General features: G+C 43.5%; 1 protein-coding gene across 2 annotated transcripts; it reads left to right on the top strand.

Annotated features, from left to right (window-relative positions):
* The first annotated feature begins 33 nt into the window (after positions 1–33).
* Positions 34–12,088, top strand: CNOT9 (CCR4-NOT transcription complex subunit 9). Of its 2 annotated transcripts, none has more exons than XM_035127683.2 (8): positions 34–202; positions 3,894–4,073; positions 4,438–4,553; positions 5,710–5,819; positions 7,282–7,391; positions 8,173–8,271; positions 8,772–8,863; positions 9,650–12,088. In XM_035127683.2, the coding sequence occupies exons 1-8, from the start codon at positions 179–181 to the stop codon at positions 9,822–9,824; spliced, it is 906 nt and encodes a 301-aa protein (XP_034983574.1). In that variant the 5' UTR covers positions 34–178; the 3' UTR covers positions 9,825–12,088. The 2 variants fall into 2 exon arrangements, with proteins under 2 accessions (XP_034983574.1, XP_034983592.1); XM_035127701.2 differs by having other exon boundaries at positions 9,656–12,087.
* The last annotated feature ends 9,834 nt before the right edge of the window (positions 12,089–21,922 follow it).

Here is a 21,922-nt window from a genome sequence, read left to right as displayed (position 1 = left end):
TGGGCCTACCGCTGAGGCCCAGAGAGAGGTCAGAGGTTGCGGCGGTAGCAGGAGCAGCTGCGGCGGCGGCAGAGGCAGGAGGAGGAGGAAGAGGCGGCGACCTCTGCTTCGATCCATGATGGCGGCAGCTGAAGTAGAAGAGGCCTCCTGAGCTCTACTTCGCGCAGAAGTTCCGACCATGCACAGCTTGGCAACGGCCGCGGTAAGTCCAGGCCCCATGCCGTTTGCCGTTTCCACGCAGGGCGACGAGGGCCTTGGCTGAGAAGCGTGAGGTGCATCCTTCCCCTTCTCTCTCCCTCTCTCTCTCCTCATTGGTCGGAGAGATATGGGGAGGGGGGCACAGAATGGAGCGGGGCTCTATTTTCCCGCCAAATTGCCCTCCTAAGGAACGGGCGTCTCCTAACGGCTTTCCTCCTGCGCGAGGCGGCGGCCTTTGCTGTCCTCTAAGGGAAGGCAAAGGGAGCTTCTCCGCGGGTTTCTTCCTTCAGGTGCTCTTGCATGAGCCAGGCGTCGCTTGTGTGCGTTTTCCATATGCTAATCTATGCGGGTTTCTAATTTCCCATTGCTCAATGCTGTTGGATAAAAAGGTGGCTCGAGAGGCTGAATGCAGATGGATATAGACAGACATGTATCTCCCGTTTCCTGACGGGCGCACCCCGACCACTCTCATTAAAGCGCCTCTCAACAAGGCTTGCCGAGCTTCTCTCTTCTAGAGTTTCACAGCTGCAATAATGTACCGCCACAAAGCAGAGTTTACTTCTCCATCTGTTGTCTGGGAAGTCCGTTTATAACCGCGCTTGCATGAAAGTAAGCCCCACACGATTTTTCTCTCGGTGTTTATGACTGCAGCCTGAAAATGCAAAAATTCCACGTGGGACACTCATTCATGTTTTAATTTAACAGTGGCGTGACTCATGTGCATTGCTTGTAATGAGACAAGTGGTGATGATAATGGGAAGTAAAATAACTTGGTTAGTAGTAGTCAAAAATCCATATTAGAGAACTAGGTACCCCTTTGCAACATCTTCACAGGACTTGCTGTGCAACTGTTTCCTTTCTAGCCACCAGTAGGCGAATGAATCCAGAATGATTCAGTTTGAGCACTTGTAGGCTTTGAGTTTAATACTCTAGAGATCTGTAAATATCTTGATTTATTTTGCTAGGCTGGCTTAGCTAGTTTGTCTCTTCTGGCTCAGTTGGTGTTTATGGGTTTTGTCCAGTAAAAATCACTACTACTACTAGTAATAATAATAATAATAATAATAATACCAATTTAATTAGTTGTACCCTGCCCATCTGACTGGGTTGTCCCAGCCACTCTGGGCAGCTTTCAACATATACTGTATAGTAAACACTATATCAACTTTGGGTGAAACTACATAACGAAGAACATGGAACTGCTTCTAAAAACTGCAGTTTCATGTTAAAAATCCTCCTTATCTTTTCTATATTGTACAGTAATTGAAATTTGGTATAGAAATTAAATAAATAAAATTAATAAAATAATAAACATGTAATGAATTGTATCCAACTAGGTTCTACTCAGTAGACCCACTGAAAATTATGAGCATAAGTTAGCCATGTCCACTAACCTTAATGTGTCTGCTCTGAGTGTGACTAACTTTGGATAGAATAATATTGCAATACATATCGCTGATCATGTTATATAGGAGGTAGAGAGAACTTCACACAGGTTTGCTGTTTTTTTTGTGGCAGCTCTATCTCACCTAATTCTGGTCTTTGACAGTTCACTCAGAATTTGTACTCCTGTCTGACATAATATTTAGGAATTTTCTTACTTGTATTATACTTATTGTAGTTTTAAGTGGATCTGCTACTTCAGATGGTGAACACTTGACTTTTTCAGGTCTTGACAGTCTTAATAGCAGACTTTAGTCTAATTAGTGCATTTATTTTTATCAAGTTCATGCTGACGTTCTGGAACTGTGGATATTTAATGGATAGGGTAGGCGTACCACTACAGCATCTGTCACTGGAAAAATGATTTTAAAGATCTTTCCATTTACCATGAAGGTAATTATGAAATGAGGCCTCTTGAAGGGCTATAAAAATAATTTCCTTTGCAAAGTACCTTCATATGCTTTAAGGAAAGTGAAATAGTAAGTGACTAGAAACGTCTAGCTTACAAAAGCAATACTGTAGCAATTATGCTGAAAAAGGTCTCATATATTCAATTTTTTATTACTGTGGTTGCCTGAATTTCTATAAGTAATGGAAAGATAAGCTCGTCTCTTATGCTGCTGCTCAGATAAAGCATATTTTCAGGCTCTGATCTTCTTGTTGAACTGCCACAGTTGGATCATGGGGTGTTATCAGCCTTTCTTTCCTGCAGCTTTCCACTCCTGTATTTGTCCCTGAATCTATTGTTCTGTGACTGGAGCCAACATAGTGACACTATGAGCCATTTCATTATTTCACAGAAAAGTGGCATATAAATAAACCTCGTGACACTGATAGTTTTCTGGGTAAGAGATGTTGGGCCTTTAATAAAGTCCCCAAAGAAACCAGAGTCCCATAATAGGAGGAATGTGTTAACAAAGCAGACATAAAGCACTGGTGATTCCTTTGCTGTGGAGCAGCCCTAGAGTTTTGAACAAGGGATTTTTGCACAGCTGATGAAAAAGTGTGCAGTGCTTTGGACTACAACTCATCATTAGATGCAGTAGTAGAGGAATATTTCATTTATTAAATTTAATCATCACTTTGCACCCCCCTGAAGCAGGAGTGGGCAACCTTTTTCTGTCAGGTATTGAGGGAGGGAGAAGCATCAGCAGCAATGGGCAGAAGCAGAGCCATAAACAGAAATGTTCTGGATTAGCTAATTTGGAGCAGAGTGAGATAAAAGAGTGGTGGCTATGAGAGAGGGACTGTATCTCAAGATCTTAGGCATGGAAGGCTTTTATGCTCTTTATGGTAGTTGCTGATAGTTTTATGATAGTTACTGAAGTTGAATTGGTATTGATTGCTTTGTTTTTGTTGTAATGGATGTGTAGCCTTTTGTGCTGTACAGTATTACCGGTAACTAGTTTTGTTGATAGTCATTTTAAGTGCTACTGTATATTATTTTTGTTTGGTGCCCAAACGACTTTGTTTACTTCTTTATTATTATATTTAACAATGATGATTTTAATAAATCAGCTGCTACAGTATGGTAAAATGATTGCACAGCTGCAGTGAGAACACACACACACCATTGGAACTATCATCCAGCAACTTTTTTTCCTGCTGTGACATATAAATTGTGCCTTGGCTAGAAGCAAGTCCCACTAAAGTACGTGGGACTTAATCTCAACTATGTTTACAGTCAAACCTCAGTTTACACCTACCTCTGTTTATGACCGCTTCAGCGAGTGACCGCCGCGAACCCAGAAGTGTTTACATCTGGGTTCTGCGGCATTGGATGCGCAGACACAATCTGCGCAGCTCATGCGTGCACAGAAGCGATCTGCGCAGCGCACATGTCCGCAGAAGTGCTCTATCGGCGCTTTGCGCACGCGCAGAAGCGTGCCTTCGGCGAGCAATCACCTCCACGGAACGGATTGTGGTCGCAAACCGAGGTACCACTGTACTTGGAAGTGTCTCCTAATCACTCCTGATCACCCTTGAAGTTTTGTACAAGGTTCTTTTGTTGTTTAGTCGTTTAGTCGTGTCCGACTCTTCGTGACCCCATGGACCATAGCACACCAGGCACTCCTGTCTTGCACTGCCTCCCGCAGTTTGGTCAAACTCATGTTCGTAGCTTCGAGAACACTGTCCAACCATCTTGTCCTCTGTCGTCCCCTTCTCCTATTCTATTAAGGTTCTATTACTGTTTATACTGATTTGACTTGGGACCAAAGACCTTGACTTGAACCTTTTGTCTTCCTTTAAAGCCTGTGCCAACGGCACTGGCTCAGGTTGATCGAGAGAAGATTTATCAGTGGATCAATGAGCTTTCCAGCCCAGAGACTCGTGAGAATGCACTGCTGGAGCTAAGTAAAAAGCGAGAGTCTGTCCCTGATCTCGCTCCAATGTTGTGGCACTCTTTTGGTACAATTGCAGCTCTCTTACAGGTGGGTAGAATATTACTTTTAACTGAAATAGCTTGCTAGACTCTTACAAGCAATCTGCTAGATGTCTTTCTGAATGTCTTGAGATACTGAGGGTCTTGAAATTCTGTCTCCTGACCTAATAAAAGTTTGGGACAATAGAAGACAGCAATGAAGAACTTGAGCCACCCAAGTTAGCACATCTTAATGGGGCATATGTATTTTAGTTCCTGTCTATTATGTTACAGCTTTTGTAGCTAGCTCTGTGCTGTTAGTGTGGAGGCAAAAATTCTATCAGAGATCATAAGTTATTAGTGAGAGGATTTTGACTGAATATTGGAGTGTTTAAATGTGTGGAATATTTCCTGTTTATTTTTTTCTTTCATAGGAAATTGTAAATATCTATCCATCTATAAATCCACCAACTCTGACAGCTCATCAGTCCAACAGAGTCTGCAATGCTCTGGCACTTCTGCAGTGTGTTGCATCGCATCCAGAAACAAGGTTAATATACTTGGGTGTATTGGATCTCTGGAAAAAAATAACTTTTGGTTAGTGAGGGATATGCCCAGACTAGAGAAAATATGCTGCCGCCAAGCCTCTTTATCTGCAGGGTTCTGTATCCATATCAAGTACATCAACAGAACTATATTCTCAGTCACATCCACACCATACATTAAAAGCACATGGTATCTGTAACTTCCTGGTTTTTACACTGCTTTTAGAGTGCATTAGTGACTTGAGCCAACTCAGTGAATAAAACAGTCAAGCTGCATGTCTTACTGGTCAGTTTGTCAGTAAGAAATGTTTTACAGGCATATTTCCTCATATTTCTTCTCTTTCTAAAGGTGAGGTCCTAATTCAGTTCCAAAAGATACATTCTAGCTCTGAATCTCTCATATATATATATATATATATATATATATATATATATATATATAATGTTCTAGGAGGGAGTTCCCAGAATAGGAAGATGGTTTATGGTAGTAAAGCAGAAATAAATGTCATGTGGAGGGATATAGGAGCAAAAAGGTGAGATAAGGTATTGGAAAGCTTTAAGGGCAAGGAGCTAGGGCCCTAGGAATCTGCCTTAATACCCGGTTAGTTGGCCACTTGGTCCTTTTTATCTTGATATGCCAGGGGTTGAAACAGGGTACTTGCCTGCAAATGGTATGAACTACTATCGAACTATAGTCCCTCGCTAGGGACACGTAGACTAGCTGAAAGCACATCAGCAACATTCATTTGTACTTTTCTGGTTCTAGAATAGCTTGCGTGACATTACACTCCTTAAGTTTTCCCAGTAATGATCAAGGCTAGTATGACATCAGATAAGTAGCACAGGATAGGGAGCTGTGTTCTGTGAGAACTGAAGTAGAATTAATATCTCAGTGCAACCAGCAGAATAAAGGGTGGTTCCAGACAAAGAATGTCCCAGTTCACATGAATTTGTGTCCACTTTCCCACTTTGGGATCTTCCTGTTAACACTGTCCATGGTCTAATACTTAGTGATACTTCCTCTTTATTGTTTTTGCTGCCGCAGTGGTGTTGAGTATTAATAACTACAAACACCTGTAACAGCTCTTGGCTATTATGTTACCAAATGGTATCTTCCATATTTGCTCTTTTGCCAAATGCTTTTTTTCTCCCTTTGTGTAGGTCAGCCTTCCTTGCTGCTCACATCCCTCTCTTCTTGTATCCCTTCTTGCACACTGTCAGCAAGACTCGACCCTTTGAGTACCTACGACTCACAAGTCTTGGAGTAATTGGTAAGTGACTGTGATACTGGGAATGGTAAGTCCTCATCAGTTTGTAGGTCAGAAAGGGGTTTTGATCTGATTTGAGCTCTTCAGCCATGCATTGTAAAAGAGGGAATTCTAACATTCCAGAGAAATACAGAATCATGTAGCAGACTCTCATTTCTAGAAATAATTTCCATGTTGTTCCTCTTTACTGTTGTTAGCACCTGGGATTTTGGGAAGTACACCACTCCTGGGCCCAGTTCAAAGTTATGTACTTTTGTGTTTTTATATTGTAAATCACCCTGTGATCCTCGGATGAATGACAAATTTCCAGTCTCATGCTCCCAAATTACCTTAGGGAAAGATGGAAATAACAGGGCTGGGAATCCTATAACACTGAAGGGATCATTACTGATGCGCACCCTATCTATCCAATCAAATATTGTACACAACTTCAGTGTGCTCATAGAGGTACAGTGGTGCCTCACTAGTTGAATGCCCTGTTAGACGAATTTTTCGCTTAACGAAGAGATTTTGTGATCAGATGTTGCCTCGCAAGACGACGAGGTTTTCTATGGCCGCCACTTCATCCTGCGAAGCATGGCCATAAAAACCTCCGAACACAAAACCTACAGGGCATTCCTCTAGCGAAAGGGGAACCAGCTGTAGCGGGGGAAGAAGGCAAAGGAAGATGAGCTGTCAGCGCCTCTCAGCTGATCTTCCTTTGCCTTCTTCCCGCGCTGAAGCTGGTTCCCCTTTGTGTTCTGCTGGTCTCTGCCAGTTGCCGCGAGCAGCGGAACACTAGTGCGGGAAGACCCTCGTCCGATCCCGGCTCTGTCGGGTGGGGTGGGGGAAAGGCGGAGGAACGGTCTGTCACACAGCCGGGGGACAGAGCCGAAGATCGGTGGGCGCTGCTTGCCGGGTTTGACAAGCCCCGGCAAGCAGCGCCCAACGATCTTCGTGTGACAGGCGGTGGGGAAGGCAGGCAGGCAAGAGAGCAAGCGCCTGCCTGCCTGCCTTCCCCGCCGCCAGTCCCCCGGAGCCCATAGGAACACATTGATTAAGTTTCAGTGCATTCCTATGGGAAACCGGGACTCGCCAGACGAATTTTTCGTAAGACGAATTGAGTCCTGGAACGAATTAAATTCGTCTAGCGAGGCACCACTGTAATGGTTAGTACTTTCAACTATGTATTGTAACCTCATGGACCACACCTGAAATTTTTCAGGAAGCTGTATTTGGTGCAGCATGCAACAAAGCTGCCTTTTTACAGGCATTGAGAAGCCACATAGCCAGCCAACGCTTAGTATTTGCTCCTGAGTTCTTGGGAGCTCAACCATGTGCTTACCCAGTAATTTTCTACTTCTCCAGACTGCACTGATTTTCTGTTAGCCCTGGTTGTTTCCTATATGTATGTTCCTGTTAGGTCTTCGCAAAGTTATATGAAGCAGTTTGGTGTTTGTTTGTGTTTTTTGCTTATATTTCAAAGGGGCCCTGGTGAAGACAGATGAGCAAGAAGTAATCAACTTCTTACTGACAACAGAAATTATCCCTTTGTGCTTACGCATCATGGAGTCTGGCAGCGAACTTTCCAAAACGGTATTGCTTTTAGTGTAATGAAGTGGTTCTAGTTTCTTGACTGTTTTCTCTTTACTTTCCAATGCATCATGTTCCTGCATGCAGCAGACTTCTCCATCTGAGGTTAGCTGGCTGTTTCTCTCTGAGGAGTGATTGCAGATGTACCCACTTCAAATTGTCATGATTGGCTGCCTCTTTCAAAACACTACTGTACTATGAGAGGAATAGGGATAGGACATTTATTCTCTTTTTGTGCAGTTTCTCACCCAAGGTGCTTTTGTACTCATTTCTTGCTGCAACTCTGCAGTACTTTTTCCAGCAACTGCATGAGAAGGATCTATTATTGTGTCCCAGTATCAGTTATTTGAGAAGCCTGCAGGTGGTGCCTGTGTGCTTCTCAAGATCCTTAGCATCTTTTATGCCACATGAGTCAGTTTATTCCTAGTCACACCTTTATGCATCTGTCACTCTTCATTAGGTTATTAATTTTAGCTAGCCACCAACCTGTCACCATTTGTCTGCAAAATTTAAGCAGGTTTCTTCCTTTGGTCAACAGGATCAATAAAATTTTAGTTGCTAGCACCAAGATAGATAATTGCAGTACCTGCTTCTCCTCTTGTCAGTGCAATATGAGGTTTTTATTTGGTTTCATAGTGGGCAAAATCTCTTCTCATAGGTCTTCTCCCAACAAGCTCCTTGTCCTCCAGCTTCACTGAGTTTTTAGTAATGCGACACCCCACCCTAATCCTGCACAGTCTGCAATTCAAGTGTTTGTTCAACCCTATTCTCTTCTGTCTTTCAGGTTGCTACTTTTATTCTACAAAAGATCTTATTGGATGATACGGGGTTGGCTTATATCTGTCAGACTTACGAACGATTTTCTCATGTTGCAATGATATTGGTATGTGGCTTTGATTGTAAAGGGCTTGATAACTCAGCATTGCTCCTGCCTTTAGGGGAGCTAAATGCTCTTTGGTGGAAAGTGTAGTGAATGTAGTTTGGATCTTTGTAGTAGACACATCTAATCATAACAACAGGGCCACCTCTTCATACTCCTAATCTCAATGAAGAAATATGCCAGAGCATTACATAGCAACACAATTCATGGTGTTATGGCTGTGTGAAAGCACTCCCATTTTTGAGGAGACTGGTTTTCCAACACCTGAGGAGCAAGTCAGTGCTAATGCTTGACAGTGTTTCATGGGGTGAGACATATTAGAGACAGAATTAGCTTTCCAGACATTTGCCTTGCTTTTTAGGAGCTTATACTATACAATCTAAATTAAACTGGGGTGGGGATGAGGAGCAGCAAAAGGTAACAAGGGATAAACGTGAACAAATGCTGTTACACATACTTAATTACCAAATGTCCTTGTTCTAAATTCTCTGTTTTTAAACCAGGGTAAAATGGTCCTGCAGCTTTCCAAGGAGCCTTCTGCCAGGCTGCTGAAACATGTGGTCCGTTGTTACCTCCGCCTTTCTGATAATCCAAGGTAGACACCTTAGAAGTTTCTTGGGATCTCTTGATAGGGGTGGGGTGTAGGTTGGTGTTGCACTGCAGAACCAGGGACAGTTGCACTTTGCAGTGCCATGATGGGAGTCCAGCTCCTTCTGTATCTCCAGAGCAAATCAAGCATAATACAATAAATGCCAGGAGCTTAGATTCCAACTAGTTTCTTCTGACCACCTCATCAAGATCCTGAAGACTGAAGCAAGATCATGTAAGATTATACTTATTTAAGCAAATTTATTTTAGCACCAGAGTCTTCTCACTGTTCAGGAACATGTATTGACAGTAATTATGAGAGAGTTTATAATCTTTACCCCTTCAATCTCTAACTGCAAACATGTCTTTGTTTATTAAGCCAGCCAGCAGTCATCATGTGCTTGACTGCTCTGGATGCCTAACATTAGGCAAGTCATTAATCTTTCTTCATAAGTCACATTCTGGCTCCATTGGTCAGGGTGGAGAAGATGCAGGATAGCATATGGAGTTGAAGTGACTATCCTGTGGTCTCCAAATGTTATTGGACTCCAACCTCCATCAGTGGCAGTTAGCATAGCCAGTGGTCAGGGATGCTGTGAGTTGTAGTCCAGCAAATGTCTGTGGTCACAGTTTAGCCACCCCTGGTATAAAGAATGTGGTCGTAGCCTGCAGGTATGTGAGGTGCCTCTGATACAAAGGACAGCAATTGTAGCCTTAAGTATTCAAGAGGGGGGCTTGCTCCCCTCTTGTCCATGTGAGTTTATTTGTTGGCCCCCCTCTTTCTTGTCTCCTGATGTAGGGCACGGGAAGCCCTCAGGCAGTGCCTTCCTGACCAGCTGAAAGACACCACCTTTGCCCAGGTTCTGAAAGACGATACTACCACCAAGCGTTGGCTGGCACAGCTGGTCAAGAATCTGCAGGAAGGCCAAGTCACCGACCCCAGGGGCATCCCCCTTCCTCCACAGTGACAGCCAAGGAGGTGGCAGAACCCAGGAGGAAACAGCTCAGGTTTACAGAGAGCCAGGAACCAATGACCTCTTCCAGATCCTGTCAGGCATGGTTGGGCAGCTCCTTGGACTGTCAGTAGCTACCTGGACTGCAGGCCCTTTCTATAGCAACGTCTCACCATGCCTCTGAGGATTATGACACCAGCAAACACAGTTGGGACAGAGAAGCCCTCTTTTAGGGTGGGCTTTGTTGCGATGATCAGTTGAGTACCAAGCTGGGCAGTGCTGCTACCAATGGCGTATCTACCTTTCTGGTTCAGTGCGGCAGGCTTGGGAAGTATTCCTCAGTTTCTTTGTTATTCAGTGTTTACATGTAAGTTCAATAAAGGTTGGTCTGATCATTTGACCCTCTTAGGAGTACCTTTTGAGCTGAATCTAGCTCTAAGCAGAGGAAGCCTGTTTCCCTTTTTCCAACTGGGAATTGCGCTTTCATAAGAGAAGCCCCACTGATCCTAAAAAAAAAGTTCAGCATTTGGGGCTGAAGCCCAATCTCGGGGGGATTGGGACAGGGATGATAACATAGTATATCCACAAGTTCTTAAAGGATTGTTCCTGGTATGTCAGAAGGCAGAGACTTCCTGGGCTCCATTCCTTTGGCCACACATTAGAACAGTCCCTGCCTCTGTGACTGTATTTGAACCAGTGTCAAATGTTCTATGGATTATCCTCCACCACGTAGTCAGTAAGATCCAGAATGCCACCAAAACATTCCTTCAGCATTCAAACTGTGCCAGAGGAAAAAGTTGTTGCATAGATGCCATGGCCGGCAAGCCATGTGGCCTTCCACTTGTAGCAGCCCATGCTTCTAGTTAGGGTAGGGTTAACCCTAAGGGTGAACAAAACAGACAGGGACCAAGAGCTATTTCAGGCAGTCGGTAAAGGCTGCAGGTATTTCAGCCTTGCTGGCTAGTGCTGGAAAGCATAATGGCTGCAAAACGCAAGGGCTCTCATGCTCTTTATCTTATCCTTCCCCTGCTACCAGGCTAAGTGCATCCAATTTATCACCTTGAACCTGCTCCTGTTTGTTGGCGTCTGCGATGGATGAGGAGCTATTAAGCAGTCAGCAGAGACAGCCTCTCCCCTGCCCTCTAAATGAGAGAAGCAAACAAAAAAAGGGGGGAGGGAGTTCTGAGGGAGGGGGAAATCATCCAAGCTGTTTGTCAGTTGCACAACAAAGCTGGGAGCAGGTGGCTTCTGGTCCCTTGCCAGATCCCTTGGCCTCAGCACCTGCTGCTGTTTTGGGTAGGAATCTTATCTTCTATTTCCTCTCTTTTCTTTGCTGATGGCTGGCCATGCCATGCCAAGGGTGTCTTACTCTTCCCTCTCCATGGACTGCTTTTGCTCTTACAGCGGCTCCATTTTATAACAGCCTTGTTTTATCCATCCCTGCCTTGAGTGGACTTTACCAACTGCTTTCTGTTTTGTAACTTGAATAAAAAATAAGCCAAATGAATCTGGATCCTCTTTGACTTAAAATAATGGCTTGGAAGAATGGCAGGGAGGGTTGTAGACATTACCAAAAATGTCCTCTCAAAGCCTTTTATCACTGGGCAATATAGCATTTCCCTCCGGTTGAGCTGTGCTTTTTGCCCAGAGAGCCCTTAGCTGTTGGGTTGGAGTGAGTGTCACTATGCTGGGTAGAAGTTCACAACTTTTGTGTGTGTGTGCGTGTGCATGTGCTGCACATATAGCCTATATTGGTAAACCAAGGTGGAGTCGCATGCTTCTGCTCAGCAACTGCTTTATTTTGAGAACCATCGTCCTGGACCTTTCTTCTACCACCTGTGATTGGATTAAAGACTTTCTGAGGGATCGCACACAAATAGTGAAGATAGGGCCTGTTACATCTACCTCTCTGAAGCTCAGCACTGGCACCCTACAAGGATGCGTGCTGAGTCCCTACCTGTACTCGTATACATATGACTGTATTTCATCTGATCCATCCACTGTAATTATTAAGTTTGCAGATGATACCACCATAATGGGTCTAATTCAGTGTTTCTCAACCAGTGTGCCTCCAGATGTTTTGGGACTACAACTCCCATCATTCCTGACCACTGGTCTTGCTAGCTAGGGATGGTCTAATTACAGGTGGAGATGAATCAGTGTATACAGAGGGAGGTTCAAAATGTCTCAACGTGGTGCCTAGAGAACAACTTGCACCTAAATAAGTAAGACAAAGGAGATGGTGTTGGACTTTTGGAGGAAGAGAGGGGAACTAGATCCATTGTATATCAGGGGGGGGGGCGGGCCTGTGTGGAGAGAGTCTCTTCCTTTAAGTTCCTGAGAGTTCACCTTAGTGAAGACCTCACTTGGAAAATCAATACAACCCAGGTGGTTAGGAAGGCCCAACAGAGACTATTTCCTCAGAGTCTTGCATAAGAGCAATGTCAGACAAAAATTGATTATCTCTTTCTACCAGTCAACAATAGAAAGCGTCCTTTCATACTGTATTACAGTGTGGTACGCTGATTTGACAGCCACGGACAGGAAGTCCCTACAGAGGGTGGTGAATACAGCACATGATATCATGGGCTGTCCCCTGAGTTTGCTAGATGACATCGCAGGAGACCGCTGCCTCAGGAGAGCTGAATGAAAAAAAAAATAGTGGTGCAATTGACTTTCGACAAGCACACAGAGTGCGAACAAGAGACTGTATGTGGGGGGGGGGGCTTGTTTAATTTCACTGCACACAAGTGGTGTAGTGACAGTAAAGGTTTGTTATTATTTATTTTATTAAGAGCATAGTGCCATTTTTTAACTATATATATACACACACACACACACACACACACATACCATTTGAGTGCAATAAAACCCCTAAGCAGTTTTCAAGAAATATTAAAATTATCAATAAATTTAAAACCATTGGAGGTACAGTCACATCCCACTCTAGCCACTGGCAAAATGTTCATTGATGTTAAGGTTCTGGATTGTCACCTTAACCATATGACATAAACTGGGTGCATACATGTGTTCACAACATGTACTCTGTTTATCACCGCTGACTACAAAGACTTCTCATAACATTTGCTAATTAATTTTCAACGGATTGTATCCAACACTGCCCATGTACAAGCCGAACAGCCTTCTGTCCACACAATGTTGGCTTCGGCCCAGTACAGTATTTACTTTGTTCTTTTTTTAATAGATACATGGGTGATCTGTTGCAGCAGCCGATGTGTATTTGTTTCTTAATGCATTAATAGCACATGAATGTAGAAAGCTCTTAATAACCTTTATTTTGCTTTTCCTTGCACTCCCAAAAATAGTACTACAATTTTATGAATGAATTACCCAAGTGACACTACATCCTGAACTGAGCAAAGGGATTGCAAGTCCTAAAATTTGCCCACTAGCATCCGAAAGCAGGTATGGGGGAAAGGCCACATCTTTGTGATTAAGGTCATATATTACATATACAGTACATATACGAATCTACCTACTGTATATTCCTGCGTATAAGGCTACTTTTTAACCCAGGAAAATCTTCTCAACAGTTGGGGGTCGTCTTATACGCCGGGTCGTATTTCTTATACGGCGAGTATATCCCAAACTATATTTTAACTGGAAAAGTTGGGGGTCGTCTTATACGCACAGTCATCTTATATACATTGTTACAGTGCCTTCCTAGTTGCCTTCTTGAATAGGTCATGCTTCCTAAACTACAGTGGGTGTGATCAGTGCTTAATTTCTAAAATATGCTCAAAGCACATCTCATCTCTTAGCTGGAATCCACCTTTTCTAATATGGGATTACTCTGCATGCTCAGAAGCAGTCCAATTATTTCTATTTAAAAAACCCTTAGGTAGAAAACTGATTCTAGAGTTGAGTCCTGACTCCGATTAAGCTCCGTGTCAGAGATTAGGGAAAGAGAAGATCCTAAGTGCGCAAGTAACCAGGTTGGCTGTGTTACCTTCCCCTCCTGTTCCCTGGCACTAAGCTTTCCCCCTCTTGAGTTACAGACTCGCACTTTATAATTAATGGGTGGTATTTGATCAAGTAGCTTTCCGATTGGTCTAAAAGCAGCTGCCATTTGCAGCAGAGGGTGTTCCCAGCCCCTTGGGAATGGCATATCTGTAGTGAGCTTTGTCATGAGGCTCATGAAACTCCCTGGAAAGCTCCTTGTAAGTTTCTGTTCCCAGCTAGCTTTTCAAAGCACCACAAGTAACAAAGCAGTCATCAGGACACTCAGATTTCAGACCAGAGCAGTGTGTGTATAATGTCTCAAGCTATTTGGAATCATTGTACAGTACAGTCACACCTCGGGTTAAGTACACTTCAGGTTGAGTACTTTCAGGTTAAGTACTCTGTGGACCCGAAAGTGTTTACTTCCGGGTTCCGCTGCGCACGCATGTGCAGAAGCAATCTGCACGCTTCGTGCATGTGCAGAAGTGTTCTGCGTGCTTCATGCACACGCACTATCGCTGCTCGGGTTAAATACTTTTTGGGGTACAAATGGCACCCCGGAACCAATTAAGTTCTTAACCCAAGGTACCACTGTAAATGTTTGTTTATTTTTCTTCTACAATACTGTCTTATTTATTTTATAGTACAGTACATTGCTTATTGCCTTCATTTTATGGATCAATGGTCTCGTTAGACAGTAAAATTTGTGTTAAATTGCTGTTTTAGGGGGTGTTTTTCATTGTCTGGAACGGATTAATCCACTTTCCATTACTTTCAATGGGAAAGTTCGCTTCAGGTTAAGTACGCTTCAGGTTAGGTACAGACTTCCGGAACCAATTAAGCACTTAACCTGAGGTGTCACTGTAGCTATCTGTCAACTATCTCTTGATCTACAACTGAACAATAAAAAAGAAAACTGGTGTTTGATTAGAGGCAATTGTTCCATTCTCACAAAAACGGACCCTTAATTCTTGGCTGCTACAAAAGATGCCTTCTAAAGCCCTAAGACTGCCCTGGCTCACAGCACAAGGCTATCTCCTTATCAAAGGCAGACATGCAGACTTCAGATGGCATAGATAAAACTGGGACACCTTTATAACACACAGACTTCAGATGGCATAGATAAAACTGGGACACCTTTATACAGAGGGTTGAGTTGCAGAGAAAGACAATAGGCATTTCCCCATGTTCCCAATACCAGATTACTGTATATACTGGATTGTACTCAAGTCAACTTTCAATGTGCATATTAAACCTACATGCATGAATAATCTGAGTAGCAACAGTGGAGAGGAGAGGTGGGGAAGCCCCATTGTACTAGCAATGGCCCAATAAGGTTAGTCTGCTTGGATCAGATCCTTCTGTGTGGTACAATCATTTATACATTGCAAAGCACACACACACCCTCATTAATTAGTACTAATAAATATTTAGTTTTCAAAAAATTATACTGCTTAAAATAATAAAACTCTTAAGAGGTTTTCACAAAAACAATAAGAATAAGCATGTTTCCACTAACTAATATTTATTTAAGAATTATATTAAATGGTACTCAGTTTTCAGATCGCAAGAGATCTTTTAGATCTCACATACCTGAGGCATGCGCTTTCCAGAAATGTTTTTATAGTGAGACAGTACAACTTTATATCAAGTAATAGACCACTTAAAGCAAACTTACCACAAAGGTGTCACTACTGTCACAAGCTGAATAAAGGTGATTATGGATATGAGGGCTGAGCGTATGATTATTAGCTCAGAGGTCTCTCAGAGACATTTGAGCTGCATCATTATATCTGACACATTATATCTGAAAATGCATCCTGTGGCTGTAGAAGTTGGATACAATCCTCCAGAGAGCAGCTGTTATGTGAGGCTCACTTTAAAAGAGAAATGCGGGGGGGGGGGGGGGAGTCACTTTCATTTTTTGAAGGAAAAAAGTGACCAAATAATACAATGCAATGCAATAAATATATCACAAGATGGGGGTTGTCTTTCCTCTCCTTTCCCTGAGCAGCAATGCCTCCCAATCTCCCATCATCATGCATGCCTCTTTGCCATACTTGCAGGGGCTGGTGGCAGTTGTAGTTCAGCAACAGCTGGGGGGCGGGGGCGGGCCAAGGCTTCCCACACATGGTCTACTGGGGAAAAGAAGCATAACAATGTTTGCCTCTCGGTCTTTGGAAACAACATGTTGCCTCAGAGAGCCTAGCCCCATCTTCAGGTGGTGCAAAATCCTATTCCTCCAGTTTAGGATACCACCGCCAAACAGCTCAGAACCCTCCAGCTAGTCGGTAAAGCAAGTTTCTCTTTATTGCCATTTTCTACATAGCAAGGAACCTGTGTGGTTTGCCTACGGATGCAGACAAATTTGCAAAACAGCTGTTTTTTCTTTTTACAGATAATAGAAAAACTCCTTTGGTTGCCCTAGTGAAGGTATCACCCTAAGGTGGTCTTGGAACTTGTCCTATGGTCCAACAGGCCTACTTATAGTTTGCCAGTGGGTAGGGCAGGGATTTAGAAATCCACTGCAAGTGAGTGTGGTGTAGTGTGTTCTTTCTCCCGACCCGTGTGTGTGTGCGTTGGACTTGGGCAACAGTGCAGAAAGCTGAGTCAGGCTTGGGCAAGTAATTTGTCATCTTACCTTCTATATAAGGCAGGCAGAAGGTAGAGAGGTGGATTGTTGGGTTATTTGCAGTAGATCACCAATATTTTGGGGGTGGATTGAAATATAGCACTAAGCCAACATTTCATCAGCCTAAGGATTTATGCTTTGGGGGGGCCATTATCCTTCTCTTCTCCCTCCTCCTACACTCCCCAACAGTTGACTCCAATTCCCATCTGCCCCAGCCAGCATGTTCAGTGGTCAAGCAGTCTGCTTGATGCTACAGAGAGAGTCTGAAGCTGCAGCAATGGAAGGAACAGGACCCTCATGGGATGTAAATACTCTGCACTCCCTCCATCTGGGCTCAGATTGAATATACAGTATGTATAAATAAACTATATATCATAAAGACACCAAGTCTCTCCTGTGCCTCATTTCGAAAGGAAACACAGACCCTGGGTAAACGCCTGGACCCCGGGAATCTAACACCACTGAGTGGCTGCGGTGGCATATAACAATACTGAAATTCAACATGTGAGCAGGGATACTCAAGGCTCTGTTATTCATGAAGGAAAGCACTGGAGGTAAGCATTAATTCTTCACGTTGGAGGCCTTTGGTGTAGGCTTCCTCAAGGAATATTCCCATTAATTTGACAGTCTAGAAATCTTCAGTAGGAAAGACTGGTTGTTTATTGTTCATTTAATGCATTTAAAAATATCTATGCATTTTAATATATGCAACTCTAAAATGACTTATTGCTCAGGGCAGAACTAAATTGCTTAGTCCCTGTATTCCCAAATGCCGTCTGGATTTGCTAATTCACTGCCCCTAGGTAAATCTAAAGTGGTGGCAGAGCTAAAGAGAATTGGGTAATATGGGCAGGAATGCTCCACAAGAACTAATAAACAATGACTCCACCAGATGACCTGCTTGTTCAGCCTCCATCCTGATTCACTTGCTGATGTGAGCTTGCATGGAGGTTAGATTACCATACATTTGGTCTTTACTGAGTATTTGTTCTGATTTGTTTGCTGGGAGGCTATATAACAATGAGCATCCATCCTAATTTGCTTGCCGCATGTTTATACTTCTTCCAGCTAGTCATTCATTCATCCCACCCTTTCTAATGCCTTTCCCTGGTCACGTTCCTAACCTCAGGAAAAAGTCAGTGTTAAGTCACGCTAGAGTGGCAGAACACATTAACCCACTTGGGCACTTAAATTTCTCAGGATGCATGTGAATCTCTCCCATAAAACAGTGGCAGTCTGGAGGTGCCTCAAACTGGACTGAACACCTGCCTGATTAGATGCATCCACATGTATACATTTATACATAGGTATATGTATTCATCCAAATGCTGTAACTGTCAGAGCTGCTATTTTTGTCTCCTCCAATTCTGAGCCAAGGCTGATCAGCTTTGCCAGCTGGGTGACAAGTAAGCCTTTAGCTCTGTGCCTTTAAGTGAAGAGGCAAAGCACTGGGCAGGGCTGAACTGCTGTGAGATCATTTTTCCTTTTCCTTCGTGCAAGCTCAGCTTCTGCGTCAGTGGCAGTCCTGTGTGCCAACAGCATGAGGTGGTAAGGCAGAGTAGTCGGGGAACCCAGAGCAGGATCTGCCTCCACCGCCGCCACCATGCCACTCCAAGACCTGGAGACACTTTGAAACAGGGCCCTTGTTCCAACCCAGGGATCTTCTGTCTACTGGTAAGAGAGCTGTATTGCAAGAACTTGGTGCAACTAGGGGAAATTGGGACATTTTGCTGCAGTGCTCGCTGGAAACAGAGAGGCAGCGAGAGAAGGAGGAACAAGCACTCAAAGACAAGCCACGAGTGTGTGCTATATTTCTAAAATGAGAGACAATGTTACTCTGGTGTGCACAGAAATGACACCATCTACCCTGGAAAGCATCAAGCCTAATTCAGAATGCACAGGATTTTGTTGTGGTTACTTGTTGGCAAGGAAAAAGCACTCTGTGTGTGTTCAGAGGTATGGCTGTTTTCTCCCATTCCCTGGCTGAGGCACAGTTAGTCCAGAAAATGGGTTCTGGTAAATGAAAGCCTTGAGTGGAGTGGGTTATTGATCAGATGTGAGCTCCCGAGCACGCATGCACATAGGTGTCACTCTGGATGTGAGCTCTAAAGCTCACCCGAGGGCTTGCATGGAGATGAGAAATGTGTGCATGTTTACTTGGAGCACGTATGGGTGATGCTCAGTGTTTGATGTGAGGCAGGATGTCGAGCATCTGTGCTCAAACGTAGTAGTTAGAAATAACTTTCTTTCTTGGATTCTTGACTGTTGAAGACAAAAGTGGACAGAACAAAGCCGAAGCTATTTTGCATCAGGCAGGGATGGGTTGTTTATTATAAGAAAATCCCAAACATCTGGGTACCAGGATATGAAACAGAGTGAAGCACTGAAGCAAGCCACAAGGGGACAGAGCAAATTAAATTAATTACTGATCACGGCACTTCACAGCCACAAGGCGCATATAGTAGCAATGCCTTTGAGAAGGTATTTGCCGCCTCAACTCTGCTTTTGTTCCAATGTGCATTTTTAATTCTGGGGGTTCATGCATGCATTTGTATGGCGTTCTACTAAATTCAGAAAGGAGCCTGACTCCTCATCCCTGGAAACCTGCCTTGAAAAGGGCAAATGTTTCAGGGGAGAGATTAAATCCCTGAGAGTTTTGTAAAGGAAAGCTGGCATTTTTGAAACACTGCAGTTTGTTCTGCTGGCTGCTACTTAAGGGTCAGTAAATCTTCCTCCTGGCCTTTGTCATATCTGTGAATAATAAATAAAATCAGGAAGGAATTAGGATGGGGAAATATAGTGAGTCTGAAGGATGAGAGCTGTGAGAGAGAAATGAAATGAGAATGGCTATATTTTCCTCAAGAAGAAAAATGTGAGGGGACAGAAGAAGGAGCTTGAAAAAGCTTTTTAAAAAGGCAAGAAAATGCTTTGGGAAAGAGGGGTGGTGTGTGGAGACCAATGAGGCCAAGGGTACTTTTGCTTTCTTTTAATGTACAAAGTGCTTTACAGTCTTTCAGATTTCAAAACGACTTTTTCTATGCTTACTCAGAAGTAAGCCTCATTGATTTAAGTAGGATCTACTTCCTAGTAAGTTTGCATCCTAGCAGCAACTCTGAGAGATAGGGTCATTGCCCCCCCCCACCCCATTTTAAGAACACAGGACTAAGATTGTGTAATGTCATGCCAATGAGTTGTCAAGAGGTAGGATCTGAACCCTGATCCAAAAACAGATATTTTTTTTGCATCTGTTTAGAAACAGAGATTTGTGGTCAGAGTGATTGCTGAGCAGCAGAATAAGGTTGTAAGGAACACCAAAACGCCCTTGAGCACTTTTCCATCTCTTTCTGTCTCTGGTACTACCGTAAAAGTTCTTGTTTGGGGTGTACCAGAGTTCCACTGTGGATCAGGCACAGCTAGAGCTGTTAAGGCAAGGGAACAATTTCATCACTACTTGGAGATCTTACAAAACTCATGAGGTTATTGTGAGGCTGTTCTATTAGGCAAGCCCCTAGATTTCCTCTTGCAAAGACAGTCTCCAGGTGACACTTGTTCATCTATCCCAAAAGCTGTTCTTCATTTATACTCCTATTGGCATACACATAACATTGAAATGTTGGTTGTTGCTTTTAAATGACAATATTACTATGCATTCATGCAAAGTCCATCTTTGCTTCCTGCTAGTGTCACTTGAAATCCTACAGTAGGGCATCACCTTTCATAGAACCAACTAAAACATCACAAAAAAACAACAGCAACAATCTTGCTGTACCCGAAAAGCTAGTCAGTTTATTGTGGCTTAAGCAAATGTGTTGTATCTAGTCCACAAGTGCTTCTGTCAGAATAAATGCATTAGTCTTTCAGGTGCTACAAGACTGTTGCTTTTGCTGCATCAAACTATTAATCTTCAGATGGATCCCTTGAAAATATACAATCCTGACAGACTCTGCCTTTGGAAGCTGTTAACAAAATAACTAGCAGGCCTCCGGGGTTCATCACAGGTCTTCATCAGATAGGATGTGAAGCTAAACAGCAAAAAGGTAGAAGATAGGAGATGTTGGGGCCGGCGCTACCATTAGGTAGAGTGAGGCTGCTATTTCAGATGGCCAATGCTGGTGTGCAGTGAGGTGCTGGAGGACTGGTCTATCTGTGCACCCTTTAGGCAAGCCTGGTGCCCTTAGATGCAGTGGAGGATGGCCCATCACCAGTGCTGACATGAGATTCAACTCCCAGTCTGGTCAGCTTCTGTAAATGGAATGGAAGAGGCTGCCATTCTCACCCTTTGCCTCAGGCAGTGGAATGTCTTGACCCAGCCTGGGAGAAGCTGTTCATAAAAAGATCAAGAAGCACAGCCTGCTCTTTTGCATTATACTGAGGCAGCAGTGCGTGCTGTTAAGATGGCTGTATGTCTAGGCACCCTGGGCCTCCTGCTTTCACAATCCATGCAGCCCAATATGTGAAATAAATTGATGAGTCCCCCTTCCTTTCTTTTGTATGCAAAGGGGAGGAGGTGCGTTGCTCCCTCCTGCAGAATTGAGACAGGAGATTGCATTACTGATGCCAGACCTCAGAGGAATTAAATATAAGCCCTGGAGTTCAGTCTAGGATAAATTGCTTTCAGCTTCTGGGAAAGCCTGAAGCAAGGCACATTTGAGACAAGGCAAACTTGGTATCCTAAAGTGAATCCTGCAAGGCAGCTCAATTTGTTTTGGGACTCTGTATTTATTAATTTTGTTGTCTCTTTCATCACAAAAAAATAGCTAATTCCTTCCTTCCTTTCTTCCTTCTCACCCACCCACCCACTTTCTTGCCTGGCATGTACAGATCATTCTGCTGTTTCACCGCAGTACACCTTACTGCCCTCTCAAACCACTCTGGGGAAATGTCAAAATGGCTCGCCACATTTTGATATGGCTCACCACATTTGACATCTAAAAGAGCCCTTCAGCTATGAGGTCCAGAGTTATTGTGCAATTTCAGCACAGTAAAGGGTCAGTAGATTCTGTTTCTAACAGTCAATCCTTCTTACCAGGGAACTCTGGGAATTGTTGCTCTGAGTGGAATAAATGTCTTCTAACTGTTCTCAGCATCCTTAATAAACTACAGCTCCTAAGACTCTTTGGGGGAAGCCGTGACTGTTTAAAGTGGTATCATAGTACTTCATATGCATGGTGTGAATGTGACCTAGGTGAAGCTTGGATCAGGTCCAGCGTGGGTTTCCTTATGTTTTAAACCAGAGGTTGATAACCTGTTGAAGATGATGATGAACCTTATACTAGTCCAGTAGTAGGGAATCTCTAGCCTATGGTTCTAAGTTGGCCCAGCACAAGTCCCAATTTGGTCCACAAGGCTGTTTTCCCCAAACCACACCCACCTGCTCCATACCTGATGTCATGTGTGATGTTGTCATAAGGATCTGTCATAAGGAACAGTTGGGGAGTTTAAAGTGAGCTCCTAATTCTTCCTTTGCAGGTGTGGCTCGTAGACTGGCTGGGATCAGTGTCACAAACGAAATCAGTAT

The sequence above is a fragment of the Zootoca vivipara genome, chromosome 1, assembly GCF_963506605.1.
Source record: "Zootoca vivipara chromosome 1, rZooViv1.1, whole genome shotgun sequence".
NCBI lineage: Eukaryota > Metazoa > Chordata > Lepidosauria > Squamata > Lacertidae > Zootoca > Zootoca vivipara.
The sequence above is the reverse complement of the archived record's forward strand: the minus strand, read 5'-3'. Positions and strand labels throughout refer to the sequence as shown.

What these genes read in the sequence shown, in the direction of transcription:
- CNOT9 (XM_035127683.2), top strand. Translation starts at nt 179, where the DNA reads ATGCACAGCTTGGCAACGGCCGCG. An exon ending in CAATTGCAGCTCTCTTACAG is followed by an intron (nt 4,074 to 4,437) that starts GTGGGTAGAATA and finishes TTTCTTTCATAG; the next exon opens with GAAATTGTAAATATCTATCC. An exon ending in GCATCGCATCCAGAAACAAG is followed by an intron (nt 4,554 to 5,709) that starts GTTAATATACTT and finishes CCCTTTGTGTAG; the next exon opens with GTCAGCCTTCCTTGCTGCTC.